At 39.7% G+C, this 19352-nt stretch overlaps 2 protein-coding genes across 2 annotated transcripts in view; both read left to right on the top strand.

The window, feature by feature from the left end:
- FBXW2 (F-box and WD repeat domain containing 2) overlaps window positions 1–17172 on the top strand; it is a 33169-nt gene extending 15997 nt beyond the window's left edge. Inside the window, exons 5-8 of the mRNA XM_006890694.1 lie at window positions 3–93; window positions 1838–1924; window positions 2598–2767; window positions 16884–17172. Of these exons, the coding sequence (XP_006890756.1) occupies window positions 3–93; window positions 1838–1924; window positions 2598–2767; window positions 16884–17172 (637 nt within the window). The remainder of the gene's footprint in view (window positions 1–2; window positions 94–1837; window positions 1925–2597; window positions 2768–16883) is intronic.
- On the top strand, window positions 10453–10983 carry LOC102860656 (60S ribosomal protein L18a-like). The gene is made up of 2 exons (XM_006890693.1): window positions 10453–10872; window positions 10939–10983. Exons 1-2 carry the CDS (start codon window positions 10453–10455, stop codon window positions 10981–10983), a joined length of 465 nt encoding a protein of 154 aa, XP_006890755.1.
- Window positions 17173–19352: the final 2180 nt, after the last annotated feature.

Raw genomic sequence — 19352 nt, forward strand, 5'->3', positions numbered from 1 at the left:
AGTGGGTCTGCAGACTTCACTGTGAAAGTATGGGCTTTATCTGCTGGGACATGCCTGAACACACTCACCGGGCACACGGAATGGGTTACCAAGGTAGGAAAACTTAATGTCGGACTTGTGGGTAAGGGATAGAGCATGATAGGTGCTGCCTTATGTTGGTAGATGAACCAAAAGATGAACAAAGCATGATGGTCTTTACCAGTGTAAGGCAGTCAGTAAATAGTTTCAAATGAATGAGCAGCTTGCAGACCTGGAAAGGTACCAACAATGGATTAGGTGGATAGAGTAGGGCAAACAACCATTTACAGACTAGTATGTATGGTATCACTTCCTATTTGTGTTTATGTGTTAAATGTAATAAGTAACAGGCTGATTAAGCAAAAATGTTGGTAGCTTTAATTTGTATGTTAGGTGGCACAGGACAGGACAGGTTACACATGTGTTGTTCATAGGGTTTGTATGAGTCACACTTGATGGCACTTAACAACAGTAAAGAGAAAAGCACACAAAAAAGATAGGCCTTAAAGGTAAAGCCAACTGAGCTATCAGAATTTTTGCTAAAAAAATGAGAAAAGATTTTTAAAAAATATTTTTATCGGATAAAAAAGGAGGAAGAGATGACTGATGGGTTTTAGACTGCTTAGGTGACTCTCTCTTTTTTCTGAAAGCTGTTGTTGTGTTATCAAGTGCTGTCAAGTCAGCTACCACTCACAGCACACCTATTAACAATAGATTGAAACCTTGCCCTGTCTTGCACCATCTTCACGATCACTGCCATACTCAAACTCAATCTAGTTACTGGCATTACAAGAGTAGTTTGAGAGCTCAGTAATTCTGTATTGGGCATATTGTGTTTTTATTTATTTATTTTTTATATTAGAATTTTTTAAATTTTATTAGTTTTAATGAACATTTACAGGGATTTTGGGTTTTCATTCCTTCATTACATATTGTGTTTTTAAATAGAAGTATGTTACAAGGTAACTTGGTGTTATGGAAAAAGTAGTGGGCTGTGGAAAAGTTACTGACCCTATCAGGGCTTGAGTTTTATCACCTACTAAATGTTCCTGTGAATTTTAAATGAGAAAATGGAGTAGCATCTAGTAAGGTATCTTACACTTTGTAGCAGATTCTTTCATTTTCCATTGAGTCTGCTTCTCTGACTTCTAAATGAGTAAAAAGACCCTTTTGCTCGATTTGTTAAAAAATTAAGTAAAAATTAATGTTTTCAGATTATTGCAAATGCTGGTGGAATGTTAGTTTTTATTACATCATTCTTATTAATTACAGTTTTCAGTTCATTCTCACTGCAGTTAGTTGAAATAAGGTAATGGGTATTTCATTCCATGTATTAAACATGAGGAAACTGAGGAACAAAGAACTTAGAAGATCTTTGATGGTTTAGGCGGTTGTATATGAGAGATTTTGGTCCCATGTCCAAGGGGATTTCCCCCTCCCCATTGTAACACATTAGCTTATGAAAACATAATTTTATCAACTTTAATTTCCATGGGTTTTTTTTTCTTTTTGATTGTTCACATTTTATATAAAGTCACAATCCATAATTTTAAAATTCATCCTAATGTTTACTTCTAGACAAGAACAATGAAATGCAGCCAGCATTAGACAGTATAGATCCTGCTGATAACTTAGACAATCTGATTGGAACAAAAATATCAGTAGAGGTTTAATTTACTAAAGTTACAGTTATAGCTTAATATAGCATACCATAGTATTTCAAGCCCTTTTTGTAAATTTTAAATTTTTTGTAACAAAAGTAAAATGATAGGAAATGCATGCAAAAGATCTTTGTTTAATATAGCTATTTTATTTGTAGGTGGTTTTACAGAAGTGCAAAGTCAAATCTCTCTTGCACAGCCCTGGAGACTACATCCTCTTAAGTGCAGACAAATATGAGATTAAGGTGAGCTCCTCCTGTCCCTTAACTCCTTCCATAATTGATGGCAGAAAAAGAAAAAGTGGCAGATATAGTAAATTTAAGATGGTATGATTAAGGGTGAATATCTAAAGGTGAGTGAGAATGTCTTAGTCCACATGGTCTTAAATACATTAGAAGAGGAGATTAGTCTTAGCTTTTATGTTGTTGACATTTATTAACTATGATTTACATACTGATGAAAGTTTGGTGGCCTAGTGGTAAGGAGCTGCACTGTCAGCCTAAAGGCACACAGTTCAAACCTACCAGCTGATCTGGAGGAGAAAGATGAGCAGTCAACCCCCATTTGATTAACTGCCTCTGGAAACCTGCTGACGGGTCAGCTATGAGTCGATACTAACATGTCTGTATACAACAACACATCAGAAGATTTCAGATTTTCACTAATTTGTCATTGATTGCAGTATCCTATTTAAAAGAAACCATAAATTTATCTTCAGCTTAAGAATTATTCAAGCACATACCTCCTGTCCTCCTCAATTCATAGCTTTAACTATGAAAACTTACATGTAAGTATGAATCCTGTGATCTTTCCAGTATACTTTACTTTCTATCTGACTTCAGTAAAGTGAGCCACAGTGTTTCAGGGCAAGCTTTTATATGGTCATGTGAACGCATTTTAATTTTTTTTAATGTGTAGATTTGGCCAATTGGGAGAGAAATCAACTGCAAGTGCTTAAAGACATTGTCTGTCTCTGAGGATAGAAGTATCTGCCTGCAGCCGAGACTTCATTTTGATGGCAAATACATCGTCTGTAGTTCTGCACTAGGTCTCTACCAGTGGGACTTTGCCAGTTACGATATTCTCAGGTAATGTTTCCTTGAACTGTACTTTTAACCTTATGAAAGTAAATTATAGTTCAGAAGTGAGGACAAGGCTAAATAACAGAATGTACTAGTCAGTAATTTGACTTTAGGTAATGTTTCCTCCACCTTTATTAACAGGGTATAGATAGTGAAAATGTCTTTGGGGAAAAATGTTTTGGAAACAGTAGGCAAAAAAGGAAAAAAGTGTGTCTTGAGAAATCTAAATTTTCATCCCTTCCTAGGCAGCTCTAGGGGCCTATTGGATAGGGAGTTGCATTCCCAACCCAAAGTGAGTGATTCAAATCTACCAGCCACTCTGAAGAAGAAAAACCTACAGTCACCTTTTGTGCAGTTCACAGTCTCTGAAAACCTAGTGGAGGATCGGTTCTGAGTTGGTTCTGATGTGACAGCATTTAGTGAGCAAGAATCCCTTCCTCCTTCGGAGTTGTGACTTATTTCCATTTTTAGAGTCTAGCATGATTTTCTAGAAAATGAGAGGCTCAAATAAAACACTCTCAGGAGCAATGATTTCGTAAATTATTACCTAACTTGGGAAGGACTGGAGAGCATCATGCTGAGTAAACTGACTTAGTCCCACAAGTCTAAATAGTGTATAAAACCATTATTGTATAATGAGTATAAGGGTCCAACAGGGTTGGGAGAGGTTGGAAGCAGAGGGATGAAGATGTGCAGGGGGAGGGGAAGATTAATCATGGGGTTGTACAATTTGATGGGTGAGGAGGTGAGGGAAATTGAAAGAATTTGTTCTTGAAAACAGTGTATTCGTATTTTGTAAATTAACTAGTAGAAAATTTTAAAAAGTATATAAAGAGGTATGGAGATAGAAAACACACACATAACACCCCCCCCCTTTAGACTTCCAGTTCTTTCTTTTTAAGTTCTCATCTCTGATTTGTTGAAATTTTGCATTGCTCTGCAAACCTAGTTCGCTAAACCAAGATCAGATAGCTTTCTCACTGACTAGTAAATAGACCAATATTTAGAGAGAAAAATAAAGCTGGAAGTTTCATAGATGAAAGTTTCTGTTTCACGACATGATGAAGACATTTCTTGAAAATTTATACTATCCATTAAGATATTGAAGGCTGATGAAAATAGAATGAAATGAAATGATCATAAAGGATCTGGCATAGTACAAGACCAGGCTTTAATACGAGACATTCCTTTGAGTAGGCTCCGACTTACATTGACCTAGGACATCGCATTAGACTATCATACTGTTTACAAGGTTAATCCTGACAGACCACTACATCTTTTTTTTCTATACTGAATGATGGTTTAAACCATCAGTCCAACATTTTGGTTAGAAGCCAACTGCTTAGCCACCGAGCTTTGAGGACTTAAAACTCTGAGAAGCCATGTATAGAGAAACTTACCTGAATTTGGTTACTATAGCTTTATTTCATACTCCTGTTAACTCAGTGAATTAATGTTCTGCAGAATGGTACAGAAAATGTTGCCTTGAGGGACTACAGTTTCACTGTTGTTTTTGTGCTTAACGGAATGCAATTTAAGATCTATCATAGTCAGTAGGATTATGTATTCTTGGACTTAGACTAACCTGTCTTAGCAGTTAGGTTTTAGAATTGTCAGAATCATTTCTAGAAATGATTGATGATTTGTGCTTTGGGGAGAGGAGAGACACTGGAACAAATCCTAGGAAACATTAGTCCGAGCTCTTCATTTTATATGTGGAAAAGCTAAGCTTTTTAGAGAGCACTGGTGGCCTAATCGTAAGGAGTTTCACTGCCAACTCAACAACATGTGATTCAAATCCACCAGCTGCTCTGAGGGAAAAAGATGGGCAGTTTCCTCCCCAGTTATTTACAGCCTCTGAGGATCAGTTAAGAACTGGTTCCAACTCAGTGGCACATAACAACAAAGTCCAGAGAGGATTAAGGCTTTTCCTAGAGGTACTGCAGCTCATCTTCCTAGTCTACCCAGGTAGGTATATGTTATATGCTGAAAATACCAGTCAGCCAGAAGTGTCAAATAAACGAGAGATATAAAAACCCTTAAAAACATATTTGACGAGGGAAAAAACCCGCAAATAATTGCCAAAGGAAAAATCAGACTTTTTACACAGTTTATTGTTTTTGTTTTGAATTAATCTTTTTTGAAAGTAGGGCATAGGATGTTGTTGTTAGGTGTCGTAGAGTTGACTACGACTCCTAGCAGCCCTATGAACAACAGTTCTCACCCTATCCTGTACCATCCCCATGAGCTTTGTCATACTTAAGCCCATTGTGAGGCAGTCACTATGTTAGTCCACCTTGTTGGAGGTCTTCCTCTCCTTCGCTGCCTCTCTACCTTTTCCAACATGACTGAGTCCTATGGGGACTGTTTCCTCCTGAAACTGTGTCCAAAATAAATGAGAGTTTCACCATCCTTCCATCACTTTCTCCGAGACTGACTTATTTGCTTTTTTAGAAGCCCCTGGGGAGTTCACTGTTCTCCAGTACCACATTTAAAAGGCGTCAGTTTTCCTGTTATACTTATTCATTTTCCAACTTTCAGATGCATAGGAAGCAATGGAAAAGACTATTACTTGCTTCAGGTACACCTTAACTCTTTAAACTGACATCTTTTCTATTTAGCACTTTGGAGGTATTTAACCTTGTCAAAGGCATGGCATAGGCATGGCTAAATATACTGTTATACTGTCAAGTGGATTCTATTTCATAGCAAACTTAGGAAAGAGTAGAATTGCCTTACAGTAGAACATCTGTAGAGAGCTTTATAGAAGCAGACGGCCACCTCATTCTCCTAGAGTGAGTGGCTTTTAATGGTTGAACTTTTAATTACCACCTCAGGGCTTGACTGCTCTGACATTAGAACTTGTAGGTTGTCTATACCAGAACCCAAACCCTCTGCTGTCCAGTTGATTCAGACATATGGAAAACCTTCATCTGGTTTCCAACACTGTAAATCTTGATGGGAGGAGACTACCCTTCATTTTGCTGCATAGTAACTGGTAGATGTGTATTGCTAATCTGACAGTCTAAATTGTAACACTTTCCTCCACTAGGGCTCGTTAGGTTGCATGTTATTGTTTTTTGTACGTAGTTGAGTCAGAACTGACTCATAGCTGAACTTCCAGTGGGTTTTCAGATGCAATAAATTGCACAGGAGGAGGCTGCCCTCTCACAGAGCAGCTGGTAGATTCAAACTGTGTGCCCTTGGATGGCAGCACAACTCCTTAACACTAAGCTACCAGAGTTTCCTTAGGTTGAATATAGGCATCTTAATTTTATGTTGTATCTGTTTTCTCATATATATTTTCTACTCTGATATATACAGAGTCCAGAGTTTCAGGTAAAGGAAGGTTCTATTGTTTTTTGGTGTTTGGATTACAATTCATAGTGACCCTTTGAACAAAAGATTTGAACCCTGTTCTGTGCGGTGCTATGCTCACACTTTGTGACACACAAGAGCCCATTGCTGCAGTTACCGTGTCAGTCCACCTGACTGAGGGTCTTCCTCTTCTTTGCCAACCTTTACCCTTCCCAACATCATAGTCTACTCCAAGAAAAAGACACTCCTGGAAACATGGCCAAAGTATGTGAAGCAAAGCCCCATCATCCTTGCCTCCAAAAAGCACTCGACTCTATCCTCTCCAAGACATATCTGTTTGTTCTTTTGGCCGTCCATGGCATGTTCAGTGCTCTTCTACAACACCATAGCTCAAAAGGCATCAGTTCTTTCTCTGTCATTCTTATTCATTGTCCTGCTCTCAGATGCGTAGCAAATAATCAGAAAGACTATGACCTGAATCAGACATACCTTAGTCCTCAAACTGACATCATTACTTCCCAGTAATTTGGAGAGGTCCTTAACTGCAGATTTTCCCAGTGCAGTGCATCTCCTTACTCTTGACTCCTGGTACCAAGAGTGTTAATTGTGAATTCAAGCAAGATGAAGCTGTCGACAGTTGCAATCTCCTCTCCATCAATCATGATGTTGCCTGTCAGTTCAGTGGTAAGAATTGTCTTCTTGACATTGAGATGCAATCTATACTGAAGGCTGCATTCCTTGATCTTCTGCAACAGTTGCTTGAAGTCCTTCTCACTTTCAGCAAGCATTGTTGTATCATCTGTATTATGCAGGGTATTGATGAGTCTTCCTCCAATTCTGATGCCATATTCCTCTTCATAGAGTCCAGCTCTGATGGACTGATGTGTCAAATGTCATAAGGGTTACACATGGTAGACAGATTTTGGTGGAGCTCTCTGATTAAAACAGACGAGGCCATCTACTTCCTAAATAACTGGCCTTTGAAGATCCTATAAACACTAAAGGAATGAGGATAGTTATAGTAGTGTAGTGTTAGAGCCCAGATTGGAAGTCAGTTAAAATAAGAAACAGTAGTAAACACCGTTTAATAATCAGAACATGGAATGTACATAGCTTGAGTGCTGGAAAACTAGAAATTGTTAAAAATGAAAAGGAATGCATGAACCTTGACATACAAGGCATTAGTGAGATGAGATGGACTGCTTTTGCCACTTTGAATCAGATAAACATATGGCATACTTAACAATACACCTGTAAGATAATTTGCTAGTAGAAGGTACTAGTTTTAGTTTTTTCTTTGAAAATGGACTCTTTTATCTGGTTTTGCTTGTGTTTTTCTCTCTTAAAAGTAAACTTCTTTTTTTTTTTAAGTTTAGGTTGTTTATTTTTCATTTCAATGAACATCTACAGAGATTTTGGGATTCCATTCATTCATTGTTTTTTTTTTATTTTATTAAATTTTATTAGTTTTAATGAACATTTACAGGGATTTTGGGTTTTCATTCCTTCATTGCTGCACCATTCTCTCTACTCTCCTCCCCAGTTTGTTCTTCTTCCCCGCCATCCGAATGTCTGTTTTAATTGTCCAATTGCCACAGTGCTTGTCAAAGTCAGTTCTGATTAATCTCCTTTGTCGGTGTGTCCTTTGCCATTCCCTATCACTCCTCCCTGAGAGAGACTTCACCCTGATTCATAAGGAAAAGGGAAAGGCGTATTCTCTTAGCTACTTCCTGCTGAAAAGGGACGCTGTGGGTTTCAGGGTGAAGATCTTCTCTCACTACTCTAAAGGGCCCCTTTGGCAGTAGGAAACACATAGACTATTATGGAGATTGATTTTGGAATTTAGATGCACTGTTATTAATTGTGCTTAGCCGTACATGTTCATATCCCTGAAGATGTATCATGGGGGGGGTTGCAACCTAGAAGACACAAATTTAACTAACAAGTTATAAGTACATGAGTCAAAAATTATGGAAAAGTAAAAGAAAAGATTCTTTCATTGTTTTACAAACCCTCCCCCAGGTCCACTCCACCGTGTAGCCCTCGCTCTAGACTCCTGTGATGACAGAAATACCTAGTCACATATCTCTTTTAAACAGTTTTCTCCCTCCTCTGTTTCAGTGCAGTATACATTATTGATCCCATCTTACTCAGTCTCTCCCCAACCCTGAGGTTAGTCCCATTGTACAACAGTGGCATCATGTAATATTTGTCCTTTTGTGACTGGGATATTTCACTCAGCATAATGTTCTCCAGAGTCAACCATTTTGAATAATATTGCATGAGTTCCTTGTTTTTTAATGCAGCATAGTATTCCATTGTGCAAATATACCACAGCTTCTCTAGCCATTCGTTTGTTGATGGGCACTTAGGTTGTTTCCAACTCCTTGCTATTGTGAACAAAGCTGCAATAAACATGGGTGTGCATATATCTGCTTGGATGTCAGCTATCATCTCTTCAGGGTATATTCCCAGTAGTGGAATTGCTGGGTCAAATGGTATCTCTATTTGCAACTTTTTGAGAAAGCGCCATACTGCTTTCCACAGGGGTTGCACCATTTTACACTCCCACCAACAGTGAATCAGGGTTCCAGTTTCTCCACAGCCTCGCCAGCATTTGTTGCTTGCTGTTCTGTTAAATTTTGCTATTTTGACTGGAGTGAGATGATATCTCATAGTTGTTTTAAAAAGTAAACTTCTTTTGAAGCCATTGTAAAGGTCCTTGTGACCTCAGAGCAAAGTTGCTAGAATCAGGTGGTGGTTGTTAATATGCTGTTGAGTATGACTCAAAGCAGCCTTATGAACAACCGACCTGAACTCTGTCCTATACTGTACCATCCTCATCATCTCTTATACCCTTGTACCCTTTGCTGCAGTCATTCTATTAATCTGTCATGTTGAGGGTCTGTCTTTCTTTTTCTGACCCTCCGTCTTTCCAAGTATGATGTCCCTCTCCTAGGGATAGTCTCTCCTAGCAACAGTTGTGTGAGATGAAGCTTTGCCATCCTTGTGTCAAGGAGCCCTCTTGCTGCACTTTTCCCAGGTCAGAACTGTTTATTTAGTCTATGAGATATTTAGTACTCTTCCCCAGCACCACAACTCGAAGACATCAATTCTTCTGTCATCCTTATTTATTGTCCTGCTCTCAGATGTGTAGCAAGTGATTGAAAAGACCATGGTCTGTATCAGGTGCCACTTAGTTTTCAAACTGACATCATTGCTTCTTACTATTTTAGGGAGGTCCCTGACATTAGACTTGCTCAGTGCAGTGTATCACTTGATTTAGTACCAAGGGTGTTGAGTGTGGATCCAAGTAAGATGACATCTTTGACAACTGCTATCCTTTTGCAATCAGGATGTTGCTTCTTGCTCCAACGGGGAGGATTTTTGTCTTCTTGATGTTGAGATGCAGCCCATATTAAAGGCTGTAGTCTTTGAACATCTGTAGCAAGTGTTTTAAGTCCTCCTTACTTTCTACAAACAAGGTTGTGTCATCTACATAACACTGGCTATTGATGAGGCTTCCTCTGATCTTGATGCCACATTTTCTTCATGGCCTCTAGCTTCTCAGATTTGCTCAGCATATAGGTTTAAAAGATAAGGAGACAGGTTACAGCCACGGCACACACAATTCCTGATTTTAGACTATGCAGTGGTCCATTACTCTGTTCAGACAACAACTTTTTAGATTTTTAAATTGTTTGAAAGGAGGCAGAACAAATGTGACAGCATATGTTGTTCAGTAAGACTGGGATAAGTTTCAGTCCTCTCAGATTGTTTTAGTACTGTGTGCAAGGTTATTGAAATTGAAAGGTCCGTATTGCAGAGTAGTGATACTCTTGTTTACATTTCTAAAGTAACCAGAATGAAAGAGGCTTTGATCCTGTCAAGACCTCCATTCTTTTCTGCAACATATTTATGCTTCAGTCTTTAGGATTAGTCCATTTTCTCCCAGCTTATCCTTTCTCCATCTTACTGTTCTTTTCAGAGTGCTGTCTAGCAGGCTTGAACTCATAACAACCCATGTATAGCAGAAAGGAGCCCTGCCTGATCTGCACCATCCTCACTGTCTCTTACATGCTTACGTCCACTGTTGGAGTCACTGTCTGTCCATCTGATTGTGGGTCTTCTTCCCTTTAGCTGACCCTTGACCATAGCCATTCACTTTCATAGCTTTTTTATATTTTTTTTTTACATTGATGATACAGTATTGCTTATTGGTTTTCTATCAGTTTTTCTTCAGCTTCTTTTTAAATGAATGTCTAATAGAAATAGTATTTTACTAACATACATGTACTGAATACCTGTCTATCCTTTGCCATTAAAATTTGCATTGCCCTTTTTCGGGTCGTGGCGAGCGCAGAGAGGTCACAATGAAGGCTTCGGGAGCACTTCGTGAGTACAGAGTGGTGGGGCGCTGCCTGCCCACCCCCAAGTGTCGGACTCCACCACTTTACCGCATGCGCATCTTTGCCCCCAAGCATGTTGTTGCCAAGTCCCGCTTCTGGTACTTTGTGTCACAGCTGAAGAAGATGAAGAAGTCTTCTGGGGAAATTGTATACTGTGGACAGGTGTTCGAGAAGACCCCCTTGCGTGTGAAGAACTTTGGCATCTGGCTGCGCTACAACTCCTGCAGTGGGACCCACAACATGTACCGGGAATACCGGGACCTGACCACCGCAGGAGCTGTCACCCAGTGCTACCGCGACATGGGCGCTCGGCATCGTGCCAGGGCCCACTCTATCCAGATCATGAAGGTGGAGGAGATCGCAGCCAACAAGTGCCGCCGACCTGCAGTCAAGCAGTTGCATGACTCCAAGATCAAGTTCCCACTGCCCCACCGGGTCCTGCGTCACCAGCACAAGCCACGGTTCACCACCAGGCAGCCCAACACCTTCTTCTAGGCACAGCCCCTCTGCCTCATCCCAGTTTGCACAATAAAACGCCTTGGGGATTGAAAAAAAAATTTGCATTGAGAATCAGCAGAAATACTTCCTGAGTTTATGGAAATTACTGAACTTGTAAAAGAGAAGACTGGTGATAAAAAGCTAATGCAAAAATACTTTAAAAATAAATTTCTTATTTCCATCACAGATATTTATCAAATTTAAAAAAAGAAAAAAGCTAATACAGCATAAAATGTGACACTATGAGGTGTGACCTAGTCTGGGATGTAAGAGAAATCTTTGTTGAGAAAGAGGTACTTGGGCTGAAGGAGGAGTATATGCATTAACTAAGTGCTGGAGTGGGCATGCAGTGAAGATTGTAACAGACTGTTGGAACTGAAACTGAAAGGACCTAATACATTTGGAACTGAAAGAAGTCCCATGTGACACTGGAGATTTGAGTGCTATGGGAGTCATTAAAGTAAGGATTTTTTAAAAAAGCTTAAATTAAAGTTTTTACCGTGATCAGATTTTAGTGTGAGAGGAACTGATTTGAAAGGGGTTAAGAAGTAGACAGGCCAATGGAAAATGATTGGCAGTAATGCAGGGAAAAAATGATGTCATGGATCAGTTATAACAGTGGACAAAGTAAGGAATAAGAGAAGTGAGATAAAACCAATAGTTTTTGGTGTATGAATTTGTGGTTTGAGTAAGGAAATGAGTCCTGTGATCGCCATGTTTTCCAGTTTAAATAGCTGTCAAAATAAAGAAGACGGGCAGATTTGGTGGTTGTGTTCAATTTTGAGCAGATTGAATGTGAGAAACTTGTTCACTCCTAAATCCCTAATACTAATAGTCTCTCGCAGACAGTGGTTCTTTAGAAAGTATTAGTCAAGTGAATTAATAATAGTCGTTCAAGTAGAAATTATTTTCTGTACCCTGGAACGCCTCTTCTTTTTTACTCGAAGTTTAACCACAACTTACAGCTTTCCTTGGTTATCAGGCTATATTTTGTAAGCAAGTTTATAAAATCTTGAACCAAATGAAGTGTTGAGTAATGCTCAAATGAATGATTTTTTATGAATGTTCTTTAACATTTCCATTTTCAGTTGTTAGCTCTTTGTAAGTGTTGGAATTTCATTCATTTCAGTGTCAGTAAGCAAACACATTCTTTTTTTTTTTTTTTTTGGGGAGAAAAATTTATTACATTTAGAATTAGCCAGCTGGACTCAGTTTAGATGATCCCAATTTTGTTGGCAACATCCAAAGCATCATAATCAGGAGCAAGTCGAACATAGGCCTTCTTCTCTCCATCAGGCCTAATCAAAGTGTTGACCTTAGCCACATCAATGTCATAGAGCTTCTTTACAGCTTGTTTAATTTGGTGCTTATTGGCCTTGTCATCCGCAAATACATTCTTTTACTTGCTTTTCGAGATAGAGTTGAGCACTTGCTATTTGCTTAGTGTAATGAAAATGTTGCTCTACTGATATATTCCATACCATAGAATCTTTTTTCTAATTTCAGAGATAAGATGATTCTAAGATAAATACATCCTCATAATAGATAATTTGTAAAAATTTAGGGAAGCCTCACTTAATCTGGTATGCCCAACCCCATTTCTTCTGGAAAGAGAAAAGATGCTCTTTCAGGTCTATCTAATAAAAGGTAGAATAATACATTCACCTCTGATGGTCCCATTATATTCTTCACAATGTTTGTACTCCCTTCCTCTGACTGTCACATGCTGTGCTTTCCCAGTTTAGGGCAAGGACTGTCTTTGTAGGAATTATTCCAGCACATGTGGCTCTTGGTAACATTTGTTTAGTTCAGTCTATCGTATGTGCATTAATCTATTCATTTATCAAAGTACTGTACACACTAATTTTTAAAAATTCTTTCATTTCAAAGTGTTGTACACACTAATAAGCCATCAAATGTAGCTCACAGAGCAGGGGTTTTGGAATCAGACAAGCCTGCATTTAAATGTTAGGTCAGAAGAAGAGACAGCAGCCCTCAACAGGATGGGTTGGCATAGTGACTGTAACAATAGGGATGAGCATATGGGAAATTGTGATGATGGTACAGGATAGGGCGAGGTTCAGATCTGTCATTCATAGGGTCACAGTAAGTTGTAGTTGGCTTGATGGCCCCTAACAACAGCAGCATGTTAGCTGTGTAAACAGGGCAAGATGTTTTAAACTCTGACCCTCAGTTTATTCACTTGTGTGATAGAAATAGTACTTCACCCTCACCTACTTACGAAGTTTGAGATAACGTTATTTACAAATTTCACTGTGTGGCACATAATAAATGTTCAGTAAAGGATAATTAGTCTCTTCTAATAATAAGCAGATATCTTCTGATTGACTTTCTCTTTGATCCTAATTTTTCCTTCTAGGACCAGTAATGTCTGATTTTTTCTTTTACATATTTTTCACTATTTAAAGGTGGCAGTCTTTTGTAGTTTCCCTACTTCTCCCAGTACTTCTCCTCTCAGCTAACTATCCTTCAGCTGTTTCTTACTTGTCTTGATTACCAAGCCCTGTCCACTCTGGTTGACCTCTTGAGCATATGCCAAATTGATAGTATCCTTCCTAAAACATAGACTAAATTCATCTCTTTAGAGGGACCCAGTGACAATGTCATTGAGCTAGGTCACAGTTGTACTTTCTTTGCTCATAGTACATTTCCAAATACCTCTAAAGAGGATATAAAATTTTGTCAACTCTATTACTTCCCTAAACTTTTGAATAAGAGTGCCTGAGTGGCATAGCTGCTTAAGTGCTAGACAGCTAACTTGAAAAACATACCCAGAGCCACTTTGGAAGGCAGACCCTGGGGATCTGTGCAAGTTCACAGCCTTGAAAACCTTAAGAAATAGCACTTCTGCTCTGCATGCTTGTGGGTCAGAATCAACTCTACAGCAATAAACTTATAGAAAATAGAAAATTAAGTTTTGTGTTTTTGTTTGCTATGTTTGTGCTTTTGCCTCGTTGGTCGTCTTTTATTTCAGGCCTCTATGTATTAATGTTTTGGAAACTTCCAACCTGAGAAGGTTAAGGCAGTCTTCCCAACTCTTCTATTTTTTTAACTTCCCTATGACTTTTGTATTAGTAAATGTTTTCAAATTATTTGGGAATATTTTCAGCCTCTATCTACTGTTTCTAGGGGAAAAAACTATGTGTTTGTTACCTGCTTGGTAGACTTTTTTCATTAAGACATGGCCTTGGATATTAAGTTGCACTGAAGGCATTGGCAAAATACAAGACCCTAAGAATTGATGAAATACCAGTTACCAGTTGACATATTTCAGCTGACAGATGTAGTAGCCCCAGACGCACTCACCAGTCTGGACAGCTCCCCTCAGAGGCTGAGTGACTGACTGGAAGAGATCCATATTCCCATTCCCAAGAAAGGTGATCTAACAGAATGTGGAAATTATATTGTTAATATCACAAATATTTTTGAAGATCATTAAAAATGGCTAGAACAGGACATAGACAGAACTGCAAGAAGTTCAAGATGGATTTAGAAGAGGCCTTGATACCAGGGATGTCATTGCTGATATCAGATTGATCCTGGCTGAAAGCGAAGAATGTCTATTTGTGCTTTATTGACTGTGCAAAGACATTTTACTGTTTGGATCAACAAGTTATGGCTAACACTGAGAAGAACAGGAATCCCAGAACACTTGATTGTGCTTGTGTGCAGCCAATACCTAGACCAAGGGCTATTGTGGCAGCAGAGTCTATTCAGTCTGTCTTCTGAGCAAGTTATTTGAGAAACTGGCTTCTATGAAGAAGAATGTGACATTAAGATCAGAAGACTCATTAATAACTTTCATTATGCAAATGATACAACCTTGCTTGCTGAAAGTGTTTAAAGCACTTGCTGCAGAAGATCAAACACTGTATAGCCTGAATTGCATCTCAGTGTCAAGAAAACGAAAATTCTCACCACTGGACTGATAGGCAGTGTCATGATAGATGGAGAAAAGATTTAAACTGTCAATGAATTTATCTTACTTGGATTAACCATTAACACCTCTAGTACCAGCTGCAAAAAGATCAAGAGACAGGGAGCTCTGGTGGCCTAGTGGCAAGAAGCTGCACTGCAATCCCAGAGGTGTGCGGTTCAAATCCACCAGATGCTTTGCTGAAGAAGGAGGGGCAATCTCCTCCTGTACCAGTCAGATCCGATTTGACGGTACACACACACAAAATAATAAAATAATTTTATTTATTTATTTATTTATTTTTTAAAAGAGATCAAGAGACATATTACACTGGGAAGGTCTGCAGTCAGAGACTTCTCCAAATGATTGAGGAGCATTGATGTTAGTTTGAGCACTAAGGTGTACCTGATTTAGGCCATGGTCTTTTCAATCACTTGCTGTGTATCTGAGAGCTGGATAATGAAAAGGGGTAACAGAGAAGAATTGATGCCTCTGAGCTGTGTTGTTGGAGAAGAGTACTAAATATCCTATGGACTGCCCAAAGAACAAGAAGATGGAGAAGGTGCAGCCAGAGTGCTCCTTGGAGGCAATGGTAATAAAACTTTGTCTCACATACTTTGGGCATGTTGCTAGGAGAGGCAATTCCTTGGAAAGGAACATCAGGTTTGAAAAGGTGGAGGGAAGGTGAAAGAGAGGAAGACCCCTAACACAATGACTGCAGCACTGTAAAATCCTTTCTAGCTTGGATAGCTGGATATTTTATGTTTTTGTCAACTTTTTTTTTTAATTGGGAAAAACATATTGGGGGTACAAGGAGGTGAGGGTTGGGGGCAGAAGGGTGAGGATGGGCCAGGATGCAGTTGCAGAGCTGCACAGTTTGGTCAGTGGGGGGAGCAGGTGAAGGAAATAATGAGGGTCCAGTAGGGACCAGATCCTACAGAGGAATGACAAGCATTTTCCAATGGTAATTAAACCAACTGTCTTATTGATTTGGGAATTGGATGCTGACTCTCTGGCCTCTTCATGCTGAACAGGGGCGTAGATTTAAAGGGGGGAAGGGAGGATGCTTTATCACCTTACTGGTGGTCTTGGGTTAAAGCTGCTTGCCTTCTTGCTCTGTTAGAAGATATTTTCCTGTCATTTGCTCCCCTCTGGACTGCAAAGTGTTTTCCCAGGTGGGTCCAGTGGGGATGGCTGGTTGAACCCAGAGGCTCCATCCTCCTTCGCTTCCTTAGCTGTCAGTTGTATTTCTTTTTTGTCACTGGCACTGGGTTCCGGGTCAATTCTGGAGTAAAACTCAGAGTTAAGGTTACCTATAGGAAAGGGAGCAAACCTAGAGAGAACAAACTTGTGAGTTACAAATAGAAGGGCTTTGAGGGTGTTGCTTTCAGGTTTACTGGGGGGGAGGGTGGTAGAAGGTGGCCTAGGTAACATTGGATACCCTAGGCATTCTTTTTTTTTTTTTTTCTCCTTCACCACCCAGAAGTCAATCTGGGGACAATGGCACAAACTGGGGACTGAAGAGCTCACCCTGAGGGCTGTGACAGCTCACCCCGAGCCGAGGGCAGCCCGCCCTGGGCAGAGGGCCACGACGGCTCGCCCTGAGCCGGGGGCCAAGGGCAGCCCGCCCCGGGCAGAGGGCCAAGGGAAGCCCGCCCCGGGCAGGGGGCCGCGACGGCTCGCTCCAAGCTGGGGGCGGAGAACAGCCCGCCCCGGGCAGGGGGCCATATTTTATGTTTTTATAAATTTTAACACTGCATTTCTTTCACCTTAAGTGCCTATGTTACCAGACCCCCCGCCCCCTTAAAAATGGACTGAGCTTTTTGTCATACTTGCCTATCATCAAAAACATACTAAACTCTAAATTTTCCAAAATTTTTATGTTGATTTTCAGTGTCATTCTCCAGAAAAGATAATAATTAACAGAAAATTAAAGTTGCCTTGTGGTTCATCCTTATAGGGTCATCAAGACTCCTGAGATCGCGAACTTGGCCTTGCTTGGCTTTGGAGAGATCTTTGCTCTGCTATTTGACAACCACTACCTGTATATAATGGACTTGCGGACAGAGAGCCTGATCAGCCGCTGGCGTCTGCCAGAGTACAGGAAATCAAAGAGAGGCTCAAGCTTTCTGGCAGGTGAAACATCCTGGCTGAATGGACTGGATGGGCACAATGACACAGGACTGGTCTTTGCCACCAGCATGCCTGACAACAGTCTTCACCTAGTATTGTGGAAGGAGCATGGCTGATGCCCCAAGCTTCCTCATCTGACTGACTTTGGGTGCCAGGGCTGCAGCTTTTGAGTGCAACCTCTGTGGCAGCTGACTGCATGAACCAAAGTTCTCACCTAATGGTACCATCACGCAGTGCACAATCATTTATCTATGTTTGCCGAGGGCCTTGGGTGGGGGAGGGCTTGTTTTATTGATTTACAATGCAGCATGCTAATGGGATACACCATTGACTTCATTTGTACTTAGTTAAGTTGGTCATTAGAAGAGGATGCATATTGGGTTCATCTTTCTTGTCTGGAATATTGGTTTTAAGTAAAGAACATCAGATTGGTCCATTAATCTGCTGGTTGGTTGCCTAGAAAATCATACACAGTCTGTTATTAATAAAAGCTTTTTACCATAGCCTCCCCCCCTCCCCGCCAGTTGAAGCACAGGTGCTTTGATGTTACAGCTAATTATTGCACATGAGACTTGGATTTTTAAAGGAGCCAGTGTTACAAAGGCCAGACATTTTCATAAATCCTCTGCCAAATGTCAAGTCTGAATTTGCACTGGATTTCCAGTATAAACCTAGTCTGCAAGTCAGTTGTTCATAACTCATTTTAAAGCCTAGCTCTTGTCAGAGTTAAGATGTGAAGGACTGGTGGTGGGTTTTGTTCCCATGTTTTTCTGTCCTCCCTTAACCTGGGTGACTACATGAGGTGGCATTTTGGAGTAGGAAGAATGCTAAGCTGGAAGATTGGAGACTGGTTCTGGTATTGAAAAATCCAGTGACATCAGTTATATCATCTCCCTCAGTCACAGTTTATTGTCCATAAAGCAAACTCATTGTTAACCTAAGTGATTTCTAAGCTTCCCAGTACATCTTCTGCTAAGGGTTGTAAAAGATGATAGTGCAGTTGTGTTTAATTCTTGATCCATAGTTTCATTTTTATTTGAGATACTATTTAAATGAAATCACTAATAAAAAGTTACTATCTGTGAAGAAATGAGCTATATGAAGGCTGGATTAAAGGGAAATATAGAAAATTTAGCAAATTCCACTTGAAAAAAGTAATTGATGAGAGAGATAACTGAGGAGAATGTGGGCTCGGTAGTGAGGGCAGTGTGTATTGTGTAAGAAAAAACTGTACTTGCCTTCCTTCTTTGCCTGAGGCACATTCACTTTTCTTCCCTATCCTCTCACGGTTTTCCTCTTTATAAAAATTACTGTAGTAAGTTTCACAAACTTATATGCCTAATGGGGCCATGCAGAGAACAAGTGAACCAACATGTTGGATAGGATTGTGGTGAGCCACAGAAGTTTCTCTCACACAGGCTGCTCCTCAGCTCTAACTCTGTCATTTGGCAGAAAAGAACCCAGTTCTGGCAGGTCTTATAATTATTTTTTCTTCAACAGTAATGATATCCTTATGTTTATTTGAAATATCCTGATTTTAAAAATGTTGACAGCTAATTGAAGTTAATTTTAAGTGGAGTGGAGTAACCAAAACATGCCTTAGAGTTTTCTGTTTGTTATGTAGTTCTGTGATTCAGCAGTGGAATTGCTTTAATTCAGTTGTCACAAACACTAGGGAGAAAGTATATAGGAACCAGGTAGTAGAAAAACCCCTCATGTGTCATCTATTTACTGTTGTGTTATGGTAAGGTAAAAGGGAAATATTTCAGTCACAGACTTTGAAAAAAGAAGTTTAAAGATGAACCCCTACTCTTACAGCATCCTCATTTAGTATAGAGCCTGACAGTGGATCTCTGGACACTTTAAAAGTTAATATTTTAGAGAATCAGTGGTGGTTTTAGTTAATAATTTTGTTGAAACTTCAAGGGAATTAAGGACACATGAGAAGATAGATCTTCCCTCACCCTCCACATCTGGGTTTAATCCACCTCACATTGAGTTCTTCGCCTGAGCTCTGCCCAATCCTGCTAGAAATGGAACTAGAATTGCAGCTGGAATCTATTTGGCAAGATTTATGGTGGCGATGAGAATAAATTCTTTCTCCCCCTTCTTCCAGGCCAAGTAAATAACTGAAAATTATGGGTCTAATTACCATGCCTATTCCCACTTCTCTTTTATACAACCTAGTAGTTTGAAAGAACAATTATCATTACAGTCATTTGTGGGGGGAAATGTAAAAATTAAAACTAAGGTCTCCAGATAAGTGCCCAAGTTCTCTTGAGCATGGTACTTGGTG

Source organism: Elephantulus edwardii, unplaced genomic scaffold (genome assembly GCF_000299155.1).
Source record: "Elephantulus edwardii isolate Elephantulus edwardi_28Jun2011 unplaced genomic scaffold, EleEdw1.0 scaffold00092, whole genome shotgun sequence".
Lineage (NCBI taxonomy): Eukaryota > Metazoa > Chordata > Mammalia > Macroscelidea > Macroscelididae > Elephantulus > Elephantulus edwardii.